Source organism: Channa argus, chromosome 20 (genome assembly GCF_033026475.1).
Source record: "Channa argus isolate prfri chromosome 20, Channa argus male v1.0, whole genome shotgun sequence".
In the NCBI taxonomy this organism is placed as follows: Eukaryota; Metazoa; Chordata; class Actinopteri; order Anabantiformes; family Channidae; genus Channa; species Channa argus.
In genome coordinates this window covers 16,783,110-16,802,946 of record NC_090216.1, presented here as the reverse complement: position 1 = coordinate 16,802,946, position 19,837 = coordinate 16,783,110, and the positions used below count along the sequence as shown (strand labels likewise).

Genomic DNA, 19,837 nt, shown 5'->3' with positions numbered 1-19,837 from the left:
AATGTAGATTATGAGTTGAATAAAGAAGTGATTAAGAACTCAAAGCTAAATTTGAGAAAGTAAACTGTAGTAATATTTCTTTAATACACACTCGTCTCACTACTAATTAACCTCTGTTTGTATTCACAGAACTCCACAAATACTCATTTCTTACAGCAGCCCACTGGCAGTGACAGCATTACAATGACTGTGCTCAGCACTCAGCTGCAGGCAAACTCTGTGTATGTTTTCACCCTCACTGTGCACAAAACAGGGAGACGACCTGCATCTGTCAACCAGACGGCAAGTATCTCCCAAAATCTCACTCAAACCCGGTCTATCCATTTGTAACAGATCTTCATTGTGTTGTTCTTGTTCTTGGGAGGTTTGTCTAACAAGAAGCATTTGGAGTTTTGTTCAATATCGTTTTTGCTGAAATGAACAGTTGTCAAAAACATTCCATTGGCACATCGACAGATTTAGTTATTCCAGACAGAGAAAATGTGTTTTTCCAAAATGTGTTTTGCTTCTACTTCAGTCCTACAATAGTGGCTACTGGTTAATTAGCAGGGGTTGAAGAGGTACAGAAATCCTTCACAGTACTGAAGTACAAGTACCAGTATAACAATATGAAAGTGCTGTACAAGGTGAACTAAGAGTGTGTGTATGAAATAATTCTCAGATAAAAGTATTATTAACCAGAATGTTATTGTTATTGGTTACAGGTTATTGACATTTGTAGTTTGTTTATATGGATGCATAAATGTGTCAGCACCATTTTGCTGCTGTGGAAGGTTGATGTGAAGTTAAGTTTACTACTTCTGGTTCGGCAGTTTAGTTCACTGTTTCCCAATCTAGGCACATTTGCAATGATGCTGCTAATGTCAATGCTGCTCATGTGTACTGTCCCCTATACATAAAGAAATACGTATGTAAACGACAAATAATGGGGTAAGAAAGAAAACAACACATTTTGGTTCCTGTATGGTTTTTATCATCATTATGATGATAAAACCATTAACAACTCATACACCTGAAATGTGATGCGAGTCTCTGAGTACAGTCTGCGTTTTTCTAAAAATTCACAAGCCAAAAAGGTTGTCAACCACTGTAGAGCAATGCATGTTTTATTATGCTTCTCTTTTAATATAAAGTGTAAACCTGAAAAGCAACTACAGCATCACAAATATACTAGAGAAGAAAGAACAAAGTAGCCTAAAATGGAAATGATTGAATTTGTTCCCTCCATTTCATGGTGCTCACACATACCTCTACCTGTCTCTAGGTCACTGTAAGTCAAGCTTCAGTGCTTCCTGTGAGTGTGGACTGTGTTTCCTGTGCGGTTCTGTCCTCCCCTTACCACACCAGTTACACTAACCCCATCATTCTTGCTGGTCACTGTGGACAAGGTGGTGACCACACTCTGGTAATTACTCTGATTTATGCTGTTTTAAGGCCAAACAGTTTTTAGAAACACAACACCTGAAATACGACGGCTCCCTTTACGACCTCTTTGGCATCCTGCATTTAAGATTAATGCACCATGTGCCCTCTGTTGCAGTCTATTTAATGTTTGTTTATCTGAATTTGTTATTGAAAAATTTAAACTATTCTCTAAATTATGTGTTATATCTATTATTATTTTATTCTAATTCTTCCAGCAGTACAAGTGGAGTGCTGAAAGCCAGACCGGCATTATCCTTGATCTTGATGAGGTCAGCACGTCCACAGGAAGACATTCCCCTAACTTGGTGGTGCGTTCAGGTGTTCTGCATCCAGGGCTGAGTTATACCTTTACTCTCAATGTATCCCAGCTTGGCAGAGGGCAGCGGGGCTTCGCTTGCATTACTATACTACCTAACAATCCACCACACGGAGGCCTGTGTGATCTGAGTCCAGAGTCAGATATCCGTCTGCTGGAGACCTTAGTCACCTACAGCTGCTCAGGTAACACTGTAGCATTAGCAAAAGTGTCATCGAATCCAATTTACATCAATATCTTTGTCAGTTTAAATGGAGAAAAGCAGCATATACATTTAAGTTCTTCCACCATTGATAAAATAGCTTTAAGGAAATCTCAAGGCTCAGATACAGTTATTGTATCTTACTGTAAGTCCCTGTATCTTCATAACATCTGTTCTCTATCGGCAGGGTGGCAGACGGATGAAAGGGAGACTTCTCAGCTGATATATACTTTGCAGGTGGAACCTTGCCAGACCATTAGTACTGTGTGCCCTTCGCTCATTCTGTACAGGTAGAAACAAGCCTCAGCTCTATTGGTCTAAGCTCTAAGCTCTAACTATTGGTAGCCAAAGTAAATTCTAATCTAAGTGAAAACTACACTCCTGGCAAAATACTTATTATTTTAATTATGTAAAGTCATTGCTTTGTCCCATTTTTGTGTCCCAGAGGTACTCGCGCAATATTCAGCAGCTTCGTTCCAATGGGAAGTCAAAGCAAAGGCAAAGGCATTTCAGTTATCACAGTCACTGTGCTGGTGGAAGATCATCTGGGGACAAAGGTTATTGCTCTTAACAGGTAAAGTTTTGAGACTATAGTGATCAGTCTCTGCTTGTTTTTTAATATGCATCACCCGCAAACATATTTAATGTTTCATTCAAGGGGGAAAAAAGAGATTTTACATGTCATGCCAAATGTCTAGATCTTTTCATTTTTTATTTTCTCATTTATCCAGAACTTTGGCAGTTCCTGCAAGAGACAAAGTTGCCAGTGATTGGCTTATAAGCAAAAGCAGGAAAGAACTGTGGGGTTTGGTCCAACATGGCAACCTTCATGAGATCATCCCTTATTCCATTGCTCTCGCTAGCCAGCTCAATCAGGTAGTGTGCCAGCATCAGATTTCATTTTCCTGCCCATGATATGATGCTCAAAGTTGATTATTATAAACTGTTTTCCATACCAGAGTAACTGCAGATTAAGTTAGAATCTGCAAAAATGTGTATTTGCTCAGAGTACTGTAAATGACTCGTGATTTGTACCCACCTGTCCCTAGATGGAGTCTAGACAAATGGCCAGCAGGCTTATAGGCAGGAGGGAGATCAGAGAGAATGTGACTAGAGCCCTGGCATCTCTCCCCATGTCCTCCTTGCTGGATGTTGATCAGATTAGTTCAGCTTTGGCTCAGTCCACTGTAAGTAATCATTGTTTTTGTCCTCTCAGGTCACATCTTCATAATGGTCTTGTAATTTCTCTGTTAGTCAGTAACTCAAATATTTAAGGGCCTGTTCAAATATTGGCAAATACATGGATTTAATTTGTAGAAAAGGGTTTAGATGAGAACATACCTGATACAATCTGTCTGTGAAATATTAAGCTGTTAGAGAGCAGCCAGTTAGCTAAGCTCAGATCTGTGGAGTAGCTGGTTGAGCAGTTGTCCAACCACAAGGTCAGTAGTTTGACTCCCGGTTCCTCCTGGCCATGTGTCAAAGTTTCTCTGGACAAAAGAGTGATCATCACGTTGCCCCTGAAGTGTGCTCCTTACTTGTATATTGCTTTGGATCAAAGCATCTGCTAAATGACTAATTACAATTTTAATCTAAGCACAGAGACTAAAGAGGGGCTGCTTGGGTTTGTCTAGTAGTAAGCACGTACTGCTGCTTGTCCAGGCCATAGATGTGATCGATATGATCCGTTTGCAATGATTCTCTATGGGAAAAATACTTTTTTGGGCCAGCGTGTGTCACAAAATTAGCGCAGAGGTTTCAGCAGTCTGGTTCGGCCACTGTGCCAAAATGTTTCGTCGTCCGGGCCGAGACCCCAGGATCAGACCTGGGCTGTAAATGCTGGGGTAGTGGCCAGTGGTGGTATTGCAATTTCTGCATAAATATCGTGATACGCCCAGAACCAAAAAGATATTTTCTCATTGAGAAGCGAAAGGATTGGTTCTAAAACTATGATACATTTTCTCTGCATTACAAACACACCGTACAAATTGACTCTTTGTATTATCACAATTTGATTAATTTGGTTCAGTATTAACTTCAAGGTCCAGAAGAGCCATTTAGCTCTGATTTAATCTTAATTTATTTGTATGGGGATCAAAGAGGCATTAGCAGAAGGGGTTTCTAGTGTGCCTACTCGATGGACCCAAACCTTTAAAGACTGAAATCTGGGGATTATTTTCTCACTGTGCACAGCTGGGCAACTTTTATAGAGGAGAATGGGTGCCAGATTTCACTCAAGAACCCAGTTCTCATAATTCACCGGTCTTCTTTTTTCTGTTTTAGGCTTTTCCAAGTGAGTTGGTGTGTAAAAACTGCCAGAAAGAGATTCTAAAAGCTGTGGGGAAGATGATAAATGTGATGGAAGGACATATGATTCCTGGTATTTTGTCAGCAACTGACACGGGAAGGAACATCTTTAACATCATAGGTGCTGATGATCCACTGGTTTCTGCTTAAAACAGAGCTGATTGTGGACTTTATTGAATGTATAATTAAATCTTTGTTCTTTGTGTACAGGGAACACCCTGGCTGCTGTGTCTGAAGCAGTCAGTGCTTCAGGTTCTCACCCATCCTCTTCGAGCCTTCTGCAGTCAGCTTCCCAAGTCACTCTGTCAGCACTGGGGCATGCAAGTGCGTTAATGCGCTCTCTGATGCGTTCACATGTTCATAAAGAGGCACCACTTTTGCTTTCCACCCCTTATATCAGTACAGCTGGTTACCGAGGGAACCCCTCTGATCTGCTTTGCTCCCACCAGTCAAACTTATCTCAGACATCATCAACTGACAGATCAAAGAGTTCTCTCTCATGTCAGTTTCATGTTCCCAACTCTCTCATTGCTCACCTGAAGAGTCAGAGGTCTGAGGTGGTGCAGGTTTTGTTCGGTATGGATAGAGCGCTGGAGTCCAGCCATTTGCTCCCTGCATCCAACCCTCCAATTTCTACCAGTCTGGTTTCCATGGAGCTCAGCACTCCCGAGGGTCAGCCTATACTCATCCAAGATCTGGATCTCAAACAGGCCATAAGGATCGACCTACCAAACAAGTACCCTGTGGACCATGGAGGTGAAAACGGGAGTGCAATTAAAGCTGGGAATGGAACGTGTCTTACTGTAACACTCCCCACTGAAGGATGGTTGCACTTCACAATAAAGACTCTGGAAAACCTGGATGAAAATGCAGGACTATACCTTTCCTTCAACTTCAGCCTGGGTCCAGGTACAGTACATCATTTTTTCTTTGCTGGACGGATTCAGTTTTCTCTGCAGTGGCGATCATAGAGTCTGTTAGGGCCCTGGACAAAAACGTATGCATCATAAAAACACACCACACTGCACATAGCACAATAACTTACAGTAATACATCAGTAATGTATAGTGAACTTGTCCAAATTTCTTTGCATCTGAATTCCATAACTTAGCATTCATAGCTTGACAGTTGGACACAGCTTTCATCAGTTTACTACAGAAACAGTATTGTCGGAGTTAGCTGATTATTTGCAGCCTGCTAGCTAAGCTAACAAGTTGACCTCTGATGACACATTAGGCTTCTCTGCTAACTGAGTTAGCTAACAAGTTAACTCATGGTAAATGTCAAAGTAAACAAACAAAAAAAAAAAAACAGTGTGAAACCAGTGGAAGTTCTGTTATTCAACTGTGTCTTTGCTATAATTACAGCTACATTAGCAGCATTTAGCTAATGCTATTTAGTTACTATATTTAATCGTTATTATCTCCACTGCTCCACTTACCTCCATACTACTATTTCCCACCTGTTCCTCTGTTTTCCTGCTTTTTTTTCACACCCAGAAGGATGATTCCTCCATTTTCTTTGGCTAGTTTTCGTTGTTTCATTACACCTGTGTTTTTTCCGGGAAGCTGTTGCGCGAGCCAAGATTTCTAGCAATTTTTTTTTAGCTTAACTCCAGTTTTCTGTCGTCATGAATCTGGCTCACCTTTTAGATCACCAGGTGACCCACAGTAATCTGGTCCAGAGTAAGACAACGTCAGAGGGCCAGATCAAACCTGTCCAAAGCTCCACCACTGGCCACACAGCTCACTGAAAGAAAAGAAACAGCTTTTCTGTTTGTTTCTTTGTGATTTTTGAGGTGAAGTGTCTAAGAAACAACATCATTTACCACACAAAAAAACCCCAACTGTTTTATGACATTACGACACAACTGCATTTTAATGGTAATATTTCAGGCATTAATACAGTCTACTCTGCACTGACAGAGACCATATAGTTATAGGTATCGTGGCTGTGCCATATGGTATCATCCACATTATATTTTCATAATTCCTTGCTATCATGAGAATCTTTCACATTGCACATCATTGCCGATAACGTTTTATGGTGATGTTTTTAATATTGTGTCTCAAGATTTTGAATGTAAACTTTTTGAGAATTGATCACAAAATATAATACTGCACTACTAAAAAGTACTGTGTGGTACTAGTGCTGTACAATTCAATCTGGAACAAGGCAACTACCACTAGAGCATAGTTAATGGCAGTGACTTTGACAGTTCTGTGACGTTATGGTGTACACATGTGTTTTTGGTAATGACAGTGAACTGTCTCTGCCTACATGATTATTAACTAACCTTACTGTATATATGTGACATTTAAATTAAAGTGACATATCTGTGACATTAAAGTTGCTTTCAAACTGCATCTCTAGGAGCCACTCCAGTGACACTGGGACATGTCAAGATAAAAGTGAACTCTCCAGTGCCAGGACTTAATGCATCCCAGGATTCCCTAGTGAGAGAGTGGCCTCTCACTCTTTCTGCCTCAACCACCTCCATAGAGAAAACCATCTTTCTGTCTCCACTGTGAGTCACAGCTCTTCACAGGAATTTCCAATACTTGATTGCTTATTTTGATTAAAAAAATAAATAAATTGTTCTTAATGATATATTTTGTTTTAGCTTGAACAGGACGGACAAGCCTCTCACTGTCAACCTGACCTCATTTCTGGCTGATGGTGGTCCTGTCCACATGCCACTGTGTGTGTTCAGCTCCCTGTGCCAGTACTATAGTGTACAGGAGGGACGGTGGAGCAGTGAAGGTTTGCAGCCTCTGGGGGGCAGCACACTCCACACAGCTCAATGTCTCACCCAGCATCTCACCATGTTTGGGGCCAGTTTGTTTGTTCATCCTGGGGCTGTTGTTCTGCTGCCACCGGTTTGTGAGGACATATCATGTTCATTATATTCATTGCGTTTTTTTTTTTTTTTGTAATTCAAGTTGTGCAAAGCCAGGTAATCAGAAGGGTTTCTCCCTCTCCTTTCGTCCATGTCTTATTAGTCAAGTGGTCCTGTACGTAACATGGTGGTAGGGATTGTGTGTGCTGTCCTGGTTCTGATTCACCTGTTGGTGGGACTCATCGCCCATAAGCTGGACCACTTGGACAGCTTGAGAGTGAGCCAGGTGCCTCTGTGTGGCCGACCTGGGCTGTACCACTACAGAGTGCTGGTCAAGACGGGCTGGAGGCGAGGAGCAGGTCAGCCAATGACAAGTCAACACTGATGTAGAAATAAAACTTGAACCCAACATATAATTAATAAATGCATTTTTATGTCTGAATTCATGCAACATTAAACTAGAAACTGTATGAGAAAATTGATTAATGCTGTGGTCTGACCCATCAGGGACTACTGCCCATGTTGGCATCAGTCTGTATGGGGAGAACAAAAGTGGCCCTCGACATCTGCAGAGAGACGGAGCTTTTCAGCGTGGCAGCCTGGACCAGTTTCACGTGGAGACAGATGACAATCTGGGAGAAGTTTGGAAAATTCGCATCTGGCATGACAACACAGGTTCATGGCACACCTCAGACCCAGACCTGGTCTCAGTCTGACATCCACTAACAAAATGGTCTTGATCCAATGCTGCTTACACTGAATTATATCACAAGGGACCAAGAGAGAGCCAAGTCGTTTAGGAAATTTCCTAAAATTGAAAATACGAAAAAGTTTGTTATTTTTTCAAAAAACAAAACACATTTTTAGCTCAGACCAAATTATATGAAAATTGTGCTGGGAGACAAAGCCAGTTGCTTCTGGCTGCATATCAGTCTTTGGGCAAGATGCTGAACCCCAAGCTGAACTAAGGCTTAAACCCATCTGATGTGTTTAACTGCATTGTAAATATTATACTTGTAAATGTAGGTCTTGATCCGTCCTGGTATGTTCAGCATGTTGTGGTATGGGACCCCCAGACAGACCACATGTTCTTCTTCCTGCTGGATGACTGGCTTTCTGTGGAGAATCAAAGCAACGGGACTGTGGAGAAGGAAGTTCTAGCCTCATGTAATGCAGCAGAACAAACATTCAATAGTGGTCTGACAAATTTCAATTGGTTTTATCATTTTTAATTATGAAGTCCAGTGTCCATGTTTGGTTTCTTTCGGCTTTGCAATGTATCCTCCTCAGGTCCCGAGGAGATTTCTCAGTTTCAGAGGGTCCTCGTCTCCCAGCTGATATTTGGGATGATGGAACGCCACGTGTGGGTGTCATTGTGGGAACGTCCTGCTCACAGCCGCTTCACCAGGGCTCAGAGGGTGACCTGCATCGCCCTCATGTTACACCTTTACTTTGCACTGGGGGCTCTTTGGTTTGGGGCTGTGGGCTCAAAAGGGCACAGGTAATATCTTTTAGAGGCAGGGAATTAGTAATGTGACAAATGTTACGTTACATGTAGTAACGTGTTTGAATGGTTATGTTTTATAGTACTTTTTTGTTTTGTTTTAATGAATAAAAAGCAATAAATGACAAGGTAAAACTAATTTATGTCTCTTTCGCATAAGCGGACCAGTGTCAGCCCACCTGTTGGTTAATGTGGAGACGGTTGCCGTGGGGGTGACTCTTGCATTGCTGGTGTTTCCTGTCCAGTGTTTTCTCTCTTTTCTGTTCAGAAAAGCTCACAGCCAGGTAACAAAACACGAATGCATGTATTCATTTCTTTCAATTTATAAACCGCATGTTCAGAAAGGTTGAGATTTTTAACAGCTTTATTTATATGACAAAAGTAAAAAGAACAGACTCATGTTTATAACTGCATTCCATCAACTTTTGTTTAAATGACACTTTTTTAATAATGTGACAATTGATATATTGGTGATAATTCTTGCAGTTTTGCAAGTGGAAAATTTGCCCAGTGTTGCTGGATACAAGACTTCAACTGCTCTATGATCCATGGTAGCTGTTGTCTAATTCTCTGCTTCATAATGTGCCATACATTTTCAATAGGACGCAGATCTAAACTGCAATATACGGTTAAATATCCAATAACCTTCTCCTTTTCTAAAATCCCATTATATGGCGTCGATGGTGCCTTCACACATCTGCAAGTAACACATGCACCCTCACACCATCCCAGGTGCTGGCTTGTGCAACTTTCATTTGCAGTCTGAATGGTCTTTTTCATCTTTGGCATAAAGAAGTGAAAAATAAATTTTTGCTGAAAACATGCTAAAACATTTATTCATCTTTCGCTCCATCTCATATGAGCTTGGGCACAAAGATCTCGGCGTCGTTTCTGCACAGAATAAATGTGCGGCTTCGTCCTTGTGTAATTCTGAGTAAGTTTCTGGATGCATTTGTGGATGCAGCAGTGGTCTGCTATTCCAAAGTCCATCCAGGCCCATGTGACAATATTCACCGTGGTAACAAAACAGTTTCTCATGCAATGCCACCTGAGGCATATATTCAAAGGGTTTCCACCCTTGGGTTTTCCCCTAAGCTTTCCCAGAGTCCCTCAATCTTTTCACAAAATAATGTACTGCAGATCCTAAAATACCTTCATTCTTTTAAAGATTGTGGTGAGAAATATTCTATAACATGAGGTGAGCACAAAGTGAACATTGACCCATCTTTTGCTTGAAAAGACTGATCCTTTACTGGATGTTTCTTTTATACTCAGTCATGAACCTCACTTGTTACCATTTAATCTGCTAAATTTGTTATCATCCAGAATGCTGTTATTGAATAGCATATTTCATAATCTCTTTAGTCTTAAATGTAACTGTCCAAACGTATGGGTGCTGCAGGCAATTCAGTTTTGATGTGAAAACAGTGGAAACCTTATGTTTGAACTTTTCTTTTTTGGGATTTTCTTTCAGCAACGTTTCTGGAAATTAGGTTTAATTTTGCAACGCGTCCTTATATGACCAGAATGCTTTTACTGTGAGTTTTTTTAATATTTATCTATTCATTCTACCAGGTGTATACAGTTGTGGGGATTGTTCTCAACCATTCTCACGTGCCTTCAGTGTGTTGCTAATTAGAGGTCATTTCAGTTCTTTGTTGAACTAGTTTTAAAGCACTGTTTGTCAAACAGTCTTATCTCTTCTGGAATTAATACAAGTTACACTCAGGTGTGTGTGTGTGTTTGTGTGTGTATAACTCAGGCAACTGTGGAAATGTCACTTCCTCCTTCACCTGTTTGTCACTCTGTGGAGATGGATGTCTACCTTGGACAATCAGAGCTCTCTGGCCCTTCATTCCTGTCTCTGTCAGACTCCTCCACATCCCGAGACAGTTCTTCATCTGTGAGAGCACACACACATGAACATGGACACCAGCATAGCTATTCTGCTCCTGTCTTGTTTCTTGTATAACATTTCAAGTGTTCTTCTGATTTTCTCTAGCAAATGGAGAGCAGGGTGTTTGACTCCAGTATCCTGGATTTCTGGGCTGTCTCTGGCTTAGCGCCCCAGGCGGACAGAGTATGTCACGACACCGGTGTGGTGGTATGGCCATCCTGTTACAGCCTTCTTGATCTACCAGTAGGACCATGCCTCACCAAGATGACCCCAGCCCATGACCTCAGCAAAGCTTCAGCTGTTTTGGGACCTACACGTCCATTGAGGAGGAAAAAGGCCTTGAAGCAGCTGTGCCTGGCATCACCTTCCTCACCTGACATGACCCCTACTCCTGTCCCTTCACCTCACATATATTACCTTTCAAGAGAATCTTCAGGCTCTAATTACTCCCACATTGCACCTGTCCAGGAGGTCCTCACAATGAAAGGAAACCCAGTCCACAACCACAACTTGAAAACATTTCTGACTCTGTCTGGTGAGAAACTGAGTTTTAAATATTAACGCTGTGTTCATGTCTAAGTTAGTATTTAATGGTTACAAAGATCAGTTTCCACTAGCACTTGTCTGATTGTGTATTTCTATCCTTGGTGCCAGAGGAGGACCTGATGATGTCCATAGCCGCAGCAGAGGAGGACCCAGCTGATTTGACCAAAAGCAGCTCAGACAGTGGCCGGGACTCCCCTAGAACCACATCCTCACTCTCCACCACGTTAGTTTCATCTGTGAATCATATTCACTTCGTACTGTTCTGTGTTTAGAGCATGTACATGACTGTCATTTTGTTCTTTGTAGCTGGAGCACTTCCTACAGCAGCTGGTCAGATCAGAGTGAGGATAAGTTCCTCTGTGGTGCCGATATCCACAAACCAGATTCACAGTCCTGTCCCTCCATGTACGAGCCAAGATTGTACAAGTGTCCCTCTGTGCTGTCTGTTGACTCGGTGGCCAGCACCTTCTTGCCAAGTCCTTCTCCTGACTCCACACACTCCTCCTCCTCCACACGCATAGGTACTAGTTTGTTCATGACCAAACACTTTTTTGTCAGATGCAGCCCAACAGCCCAAGGACCAAGTGGCTCAACCCTAGTCAAGCTGGAAATAAAATGGATTTTATTTACCTTTATTTATAAGACTGTTAATTACACAAAAGTGGAGATATTTACGTTAATATATACATACAATTCATACAACTGAATATTGACTTTTGTTTATCAGCTTGGTCAGTTTTACATCCATCTACTACTACTGGGGTTGAAAGGAATCTTTTTCATCTGTTTCTTTAGTACCTTTAGATAATCACTGACACCCATTTGTTATAGCCAGTAATCTTTCAATTGTTTATCCATAACCTGTAGCTAACTAATAAACATATTTCCTTTACATGCAGCTAATGTCATAATTTTTATGTTTTGTGTTTATTTGTATTTCTCAGTTTCATACAGCTACATGCATTATTTACTACCTTTGTATCCATTACTTGCAGCTAACTATTTAAACATTTATTGTGTTTCGTTAATCATCAACAGTTTATTCATGATTTCTAGCTAGAGGCTATTTGAACTGCTAATTATTTTTGTTAGCCAATATCCTTATACATGATCTAATTTTCATTTCTTTTCAGCAACTAATTATTTTCCAGTCAGTCGCGTGGTCTTTTATGCACTGTCCATCACATCATGTGGTGTTAAGGTCCAGCTGACTCATCTGTTTGTTTTTTTGGCTCATATTTTTGCACACTTTATGCACATGCCCTCTGGCAACTGCATAATCTTTACCCCGGAGCAATTACCCCTGTTTGGGAACAACTCTTCTAGATGTACTAATTGTATTACCTTGTGAGTTTATCTTTCTCTAGGTGTTGCTCGTGGTCCACCCAGCTGGTTACTGCCCCCATGGGCACTGTGTGTGATATACCCACTGGTGGCTGTGATGCTGGGAGGATGCCTGGCTGTGGTGGGACTTTATGGCAACTTCTTCCCCAGAACTGTAGTCCTTATGTGGCTAGTGTCAGTTCTCTGTGCCTTCCTTACCTCCGCTCTACTGCTGGAGCCTCTTAAAGTCAGTTTAAACATGTCTTCTAATTGAGCTGATTCTTAGATCTTCCATGGATTTGTTACTTTGATTTCCATCTATTGTCATCTTCTTTGTTCAGGTGTGTGTGCAAGCCTTGATCTACACAACACTGTGGAGGCCTGTGGATCCAGAAGTGGAGGAGCAACTAGCTCGGGAGACTACAGTGGTCCGGGCATTTGGAGAGCATTGCAGCAGGGTCCGACCACCATGTGGCTATGGGCTGCTGCAGGCTAAAGAGGAGGCCCGCAAAATCCAAGCATTAAGATCCCTCATGAGGGTGAGAAGAAAACCAATGCTTACTTTTTAGTGGATATTAATTTCTGGGAGCTTCAAATGTGTTTTAATTTTATTTTGTATTTTCTTTGTAGCATTGTGTGTGCCAGCTGTTATTTCTGATGCTCGTCCTGATGGTAAACTACCACGACAGCGTAGAGCAGAGCCAGGCCAGGCGGCTGCACTCTACTGTCAGACACTGTCTTCATAAAACACTCTTGGGGACCCCTAATCTCACCTCACTCAGAGAGTAAGAACTTACTTGGCTTCATTCTGTCAAAACACTACACTTTACATATGGAGTATAGCACACGCACACAAACACACACACACACACACACACACACACACACACACACACACATGCACAGAGTGAAAAACAAACATTTTATAATGACATATTTTGACAAAAATGTTTTTTTTTACGTGTGCACATGATTGTCCTTCTGCAAAATCAGTGAAAGTAGTTGTTGTGCACATCATGTTAGTATTACAGGGGAAGCATAAGGAAACAAACCTGTAATATATCTCTGCATAAAACGCTACAGTTTAAATTCTACGTATGATTCTGATTAAAATAATGGTTATGTTAAGTTTGCACAAAAAAAGCTTGCTATTACAATACAGAATTATTATCTTTCATCTTTTTTCTTTTTACTTGAAAGCACCCCATGTTCCTAGTTCTTTCTGTAGAAGGCTCAGTAATTTGTTAGAACAGCTGGGCACTGTAGTTTCTAATAAATGTTACCCAGGCAGGAGTGATCCGTTATTTTCTATTTTCAGCTGTGGATTAATTCGCATTGTGGAGTTGTTACAGATCACAATGTAAATTTATGTAAATGCATGATCCTGGCTCAATCATGTGTTGTGTTTTTGGAGATATACAGTCATCCGTGTTTTCTCTCTTAATCCAGCTGGTCAGATGCAGAGCAGTGGATCAACCGCACCTTGGTGCCACACCTACATCGACACCCATCCCTGTATCTCATAGGGTTGCCACTGCTGCAGTACACACATACTCTGGGCCCAGTGGCAGGTGTCCTGCTGGGAAACAGCAGCGCAATGACACACCAGCTCCTTGCTGACCTAAACATGGCAGACTGGAGCAAGAAGATGTAAGCAGATGTGTTACAGCAGAAGCTTTAAGACATGCTGAGTGTGGATTCATTAAAAGCTTTGTTTTTCTGTTGTCAGCCACTGATCATTGTGAGGGCAAAAAAGTGTTAAATTACTTTCTTGAAAGAAATGAGGCATGCCACTCCATTAATACAGTACAAAAGAAATATCTTCTGAGAACAAATAGAGCAGTAAGCTATAACTACATAATATTTGCAAAATATGACAATTTTGCTATGTAGATTACCAGACTACTTTGCATTTTATAATACCCTTATCAGTAATTTTTAATAATGATTTTAATACTTCATTGGAAGCAAAATGTTTTTTTTAATTGACATTTATACATTATTAGCTGATGTTCACGAGGCAGTAAAACAGTTTAAAACAGAAGAAGTTGAGAAGTTGCTTTAACAATGCTGGTTTTGATTGGATGCTTTTGTCTGTTTTTTTGTTTTCTCAGGTTTAAGACTCTTACTATTGATTTCACACACTACCACAGAGGGTCTGGTTTATTTGTCTGTGTATCCCTGCAATTAGTATGTGCCCAGCTGCAAAGAATTACTCCTTTCCTCTTAATCCATCCACTCCTCATCCCTTCATCCTTCTCACATCTTGACCTTCAGGTGACACTTAAGGTAAAACGTACAACAAATATCAAATAAATAATAGGTTTAAAAGCAATACATGTTAATTCCAAAATCACCTGAGTGATAAAATGCTATGACATTATACTTTAGGTTGTCCTTCTCATCTCTGGTCTCCTTGTCTTGTTTGGAGAGCTCTGGTCCATGGCTACTGAGCGTGCTCAGTACCTTGGTCAGTGCAGACACTGGTTCCAGCTCCTCCTGGCTTTGTTGTCACTGGGAACAGCTTTCCTGCACTTCTCCTTCCTGTCACTCGCCTCGTCGTGTGTTTCCAAGGTTAGTAACAAAAATAAGTCTCTTGACTTCCTGTTAGAAAATATATGTAGTAATAGTTTAAAAAATTACTATTAAAGGGCAATTGTTTGGGCTGTATGTAGTTTGATGAGCTTACACTAAGCTTTCTGTACCATTTAGCTTAAGTCCCAACCCGACAACTTCATCAACTTCCACAGGGCTTCCCTTATGGCACAGAAGTCTTCTCAGTGCTCAGCTGTCCTGCTAACTGTGCTTGTTCTAAAGGTAAATGGCAACTCTAGTTCATCATTACACAACAACGCTGGTGCTCATCTTTACCACTGAAGTGAATTTCTACTCATTTCCATTGCTCCAGCTGCTGGGAACCTTAAGGTTCGTGCGAAGGTTGGTGGTGATCGGCCAAGTGATGCTGAGAGCCTGGAGGGAGCTGTGGGCTCTGACTATCCTGCTGTTATTGCTGCTGCTGCTCTGCACTCACCTCGGAAATGTGGTACACTCAAAAGAAAAAGGCTCCCCTCAATGGAATATTATAAAGAAGAGATGTATTTGATATAGCTTTGTCTTTCTTTCAGCTTTTTTCACGTTCAGTGGAAGGTTTCCTGTCTGCACATCAGGCCGGTGTGTCAGTCCTGTCAATCCTGCGTGGCCGAATGGCTCTTCAAAGGCTATGCAGGATCCACCCAGTCCTGGGTCCCCTCTATGGAGTACTGTTAATGGGGGGAAGTCTCTGTCTCTTGGCCAGACTTTGTGGAGCTATTCTCCTTAACAAATACAGGTACTTTACATGCAGTGTACATGTATAAAGTGAAGATTTGTGATTTTTAAGACTTTTTATTACAAATAGGCTCTAATTTTCCTTCCAACCAAGTCAAACCTCTGTGCCAGTGACAGCTGTTGCCAGAGGAGTAATCTTTTCGGTTTGACCGTCCATCCAACAATTCTATTCTTGTTAACTCAATATTTTGGGAATGTCTTAGGAAATGTCCTCGTATAACACAAACATTCACCTGAGCACAAGGATAAGCTTTTTGAGGTCAAAGGTCAAGCTAACTGTGACCTCCTGTTCATCCATTTTTGTAAACACAATGTCAGAAGAAGCCTTGAGAGAATTTCTAACAGGACATAAATATCAACTGAATAGAGTTTGGGTGTCAAAGGTCATGGTTACTATGTGCTCACATCTTTTGCTTCTGTTCATCCCATTCTTGTAAACACAATATCACACTAAGGCTTTAAAAATATATAAATTCAGCACAAACATCCAACATGGAACAATGATGAACTGATTCAAATTTGGTGGGTCAAAGGTCAAGGCCACTGTGCTCTCACGCAATATCTTGGGCACTTTAATAACGCCGCTTCAAGCGGCCGCCTGTTGCAGTAGCTCCCGTTAGTTTTTAGTGTATTTGTGGTCTTTTTGGCTCAGCGGTTTTCATCTCATCCTAGACGGAATGGGGGCATTAATTACCTGCTTGATCACACTCCCGACCCACAACGCTGGGAGCAAGGCCCCAGATCTCCACAGAGTTGAGGAGAAGACACCTGGGATGCAGAGCCGCACTCAAACAGAAGGCTAAAAAGAAGTTTAACCCCTTTCTTCCTTCTGTTATTATGGGAAATGTGAGGTCCCTGGCAAATTAAATGAACGAACTCTGTGCGTTGACTACAACCCAGTGAGAATATTGGTAGTGCAGCATTATGTGTTTTACTGAGACTTGGCGGCAGGAGCATATTCCTGACTCTCTCCACCATCCCCAGCTCCCACATACCACAGAGACTGCAGACGGAGCGATGAGAAGAACGGAGGGGGGATTGCTGTGCTTGTGAACAATAGATGGTGTCACCCCGATAATGTTACTGTGAAGGAGCATGTCTCTAGCCCAGACATCGAAGTGCTGTGAGCATACATCCCTATTATCTGCCGAGAGAGTTTACATATGCCATAATTATTGCTGTTCTCCCAATGTAGCTTGTGATGTCATCAACTTTGTTACTGCTAAGCTCCAAAGTCAACATCCAAATGCTTTCATTATCATCACAGGAGATTTTAACCACACACCACTTTCCTCTACGCTTCCAACTTTTAACCAGTTTGTCACCTGCCCCACCAGACAGGGTAAAAAAAAAAAAGTCTGTGCTGAGCACCTTAGTGAGATTCTACAGCACTTCTTTAACATGAGCCTGAGTCAGGCGAGGGTTCCGGTGCTGTGGAAGACATCTTGCCTGATTCCACTTCCAAAGAAATCCTATCCATCTGCCCTCAGTGATTACAGACCAGTTGCTCTCCCATCACAAATCATCAACGTTCTAGAGAGACTGGTACTGTCACAGTTGAGGCCTCAGATGAGAAACTCCTTGGACCCACTGCAGTTTGCTTATCACCCCCGGGTTTGAATGAATGATGCCATTATCTACCTGCTGCGGCGGGCTCCATCTTATCTGGAAAAAGTAGGCAGCACTGTGAGGATCATGTTTTACTCCAGTGCCTTAAATACAATCCATCCTGTCCTGCTGAGAGAAAAGCTGCTGAAGATGCAGGTCGACCACCTCATGGGTTGGTGACTACTTGACCAACAGACCACAATTTGTGAGGCTGTGGGGATGTATGTCTGAGTGGGTGGTCAGCAACATAGGAGCACCTCAGGGGACAGTCCTCTCACCTTTCCTCTTCACCCTGTACAACTCTGATTTCCAGTACAACTCAGACTTCTGTCACCTGCAGAAATTCTCAGACGACTCTGCGGTGGTGGGGTGAATCAGTGGTGGTGAGGAGGCAGAATACAGAGGCTTTGTGGACTAATGTAGAAACAATCACCTCATCTTGAATGTGGCTAAGACCAAAGAGATGGTCGTGGACTTCAGGATGACTAAAAGCAGAGTCATCACCATTTCCATTCTGTATGAGGATGTGGAGGTGGTGGAGGGGTACAAATATCTTAGAGTTTACCTCAACAACAGACTGGATTGGTTGTTGAGGCAAACTTTCTACAGAAAGGCTTTCTACAGAAAGGCTCAGTGCAGACTCTACTTCCTGAGGAAGCTCGGGTCCTTTAATGTCTCCAACCAGATGTTGCAGAAATTTTACCAGTCTGTTGTGGCCAGTGCAGTCTTTTCTGCTGCTGTCAACTGATTAGGAAAGCTGGCTCTGTCCTGGGGAAAACTGTGGAAACTCTGGAGTTGGTAGAAGAGAGGAAGATGCTGCACAAACTGTTTAAAATCATGAAGAACAGATCACATCCTCTTCACAAGCTGCTGGTGAAATGAAGCAGCTTCAGCAAGAGGCTTGTTCAGCTCCGCTGTGACAAAGAACGGTACAGGAGGTCATTTCTGCAAAAAGCCATTAGTCTGTACAGGGGACAGACCATCATGTCAAAGGTCAAGCTCACTGTGAACTCATGTCTTTCCCTTCCTTGTGAACATGATAACATGGGTATCCCGTAAGGGAATTTCCTTAAATTTGGGACAAGCATCTACTAGGACTCAAGGATGGACTCATTTAATTTTGGTGGTCGAAGGTAAAAGTCACTGTAAACTCACATCCACCCATTCTAGTCAACATTGTATCTCAAAAATACTTGGAGGTAATTTCATTATCTCAGGCACAATCATTGACTTGGACTCATAGATGATCTGATTTGAATATAAGTCTTGACAGACATGCATGGAAACTACAAATAGAGTGGGTCACAGAATACAACCACAATGTGGTATGTGTAGTTATTAATTGTAATTTCATACAATCACCTGAAGAAAAAGGTAGAGAATGTCAGAGCATGATAAAGTGTAGCAGAGCACAGTGATGCAGGGTTAGTTGCAGAATTAATTAATTTTAAGATTTATGCCAAAGGGGCATGTTGTTGCTTTAAATGTACATCATCAATAACATCATTTTATTATATTAAAAACAAGCAACTTTTAAAAAGAACCTTTAAGACATACCATACCTCAGTGTATTTCAAATGTCAGATGAAAAGCTATCAAATAGTTAAAATTGAGTAAATGATGATAAAAAGGTGAAACAGCTCATTTTGAGACACAAAGATTCGAAATGTGTTTTATAGCATTTCTCCACTGAGTGGTATCAACTCTACTTGCTTTTGATACCAGGACGTGGTTTTCCTGATATACTACTCTCTCAATGCAGCACATCCCCTTTTAGAATCATCACACTTTACACCACCATGCAGTGGAAAAACACAATTCCACCGTGTTAGCAGATTCTCTCTAAAAGGCCAACACTCACACTGACAATATTAACCAGCTTGATTTACTTGCAGTAAAATGTTTAACACGTTCACCAGCTTAGTGTAATATGTAGTTCAGTAAACATTATCTAGTTACCATTAACACAAACTATAGTGGAGGCTGTTAGAAATTGCATTTGTTCTGCACAAAAACCAGTTGAACAACAGTTGATAATGATGCTAGATAAAAAGTTTGGGGATTTCCAAAGCCATCGAGGTTGATTTTAAAGAGAAACATTCATGTCTAAAAAATGCCCCAGCTATTCACCTAATAGTAGTTGGAGTGATTTCAATCAGTAATGCACCTGTCAACCTTATGATGCTAATGTTAGCATCATAAGGTTGACAGGTGCATTACAATAGCGCATCCTGCTATCAGATCCATAGATGATGGGTAAACTGTAGCACAGGCCAAGGAAAATGTGATACACAGCCAACAAAGTAAGTTTTAAGGGCAGATATCACTATAAGAACGTTTCATTGCTAACTGTTTTTTTTTTATCCTAAAAGGGCAGAGCGGGCTGAGCTCTTTCATCCGACCATTGAACCTCAGGACTATGAGATGGTGGAGTTTTTCATCAAGAGACTCAAGCTGTGGATGGGACTCACCAAAGCTAAAGAGGTGCATTTTAATTTTTTAATATTGAAGAATATTTCACTGCCATTTTATGTTGCTGAGTT

The 19,837-nt window shown here is 41.4% G+C and overlaps 1 protein-coding gene across 1 annotated transcript in view; it reads left to right on the top strand.

Moving 5' to 3' along the window:
• The window catches only part of pkd1b (polycystic kidney disease 1b), a 30,023-nt gene that overhangs the window by 8,707 nt on the left and 1,479 nt on the right, over positions 1-19,837 (top strand). Inside the window, exons 12-41 of the mRNA XM_067487961.1 lie at positions 130-282; positions 1,265-1,405; positions 1,644-1,926; positions 2,131-2,233; positions 2,389-2,517; positions 2,675-2,819; positions 2,993-3,130; positions 4,227-4,371; positions 4,461-5,159; positions 6,624-6,777; positions 6,874-7,129; positions 7,253-7,448; positions 7,597-7,764; positions 8,116-8,256; positions 8,380-8,590; positions 8,754-8,877; positions 10,356-10,496; positions 10,596-11,025; positions 11,145-11,259; positions 11,343-11,557; positions 12,404-12,606; positions 12,701-12,898; positions 12,990-13,144; positions 13,809-14,009; positions 14,474-14,648; positions 14,751-14,933; positions 15,072-15,176; positions 15,268-15,402; positions 15,485-15,687; positions 19,667-19,778. Of these exons, the coding sequence (XP_067344062.1) occupies positions 130-282; positions 1,265-1,405; positions 1,644-1,926; positions 2,131-2,233; positions 2,389-2,517; positions 2,675-2,819; positions 2,993-3,130; positions 4,227-4,371; positions 4,461-5,159; positions 6,624-6,777; positions 6,874-7,129; positions 7,253-7,448; positions 7,597-7,764; positions 8,116-8,256; positions 8,380-8,590; positions 8,754-8,877; positions 10,356-10,496; positions 10,596-11,025; positions 11,145-11,259; positions 11,343-11,557; positions 12,404-12,606; positions 12,701-12,898; positions 12,990-13,144; positions 13,809-14,009; positions 14,474-14,648; positions 14,751-14,933; positions 15,072-15,176; positions 15,268-15,402; positions 15,485-15,687; positions 19,667-19,778 (5,757 nt within the window). The remainder of the gene's footprint in view (positions 1-129; positions 283-1,264; positions 1,406-1,643; positions 1,927-2,130; positions 2,234-2,388; positions 2,518-2,674; positions 2,820-2,992; positions 3,131-4,226; positions 4,372-4,460; positions 5,160-6,623; positions 6,778-6,873; positions 7,130-7,252; positions 7,449-7,596; positions 7,765-8,115; positions 8,257-8,379; positions 8,591-8,753; positions 8,878-10,355; positions 10,497-10,595; positions 11,026-11,144; positions 11,260-11,342; positions 11,558-12,403; positions 12,607-12,700; positions 12,899-12,989; positions 13,145-13,808; positions 14,010-14,473; positions 14,649-14,750; positions 14,934-15,071; positions 15,177-15,267; positions 15,403-15,484; positions 15,688-19,666; positions 19,779-19,837) is intronic.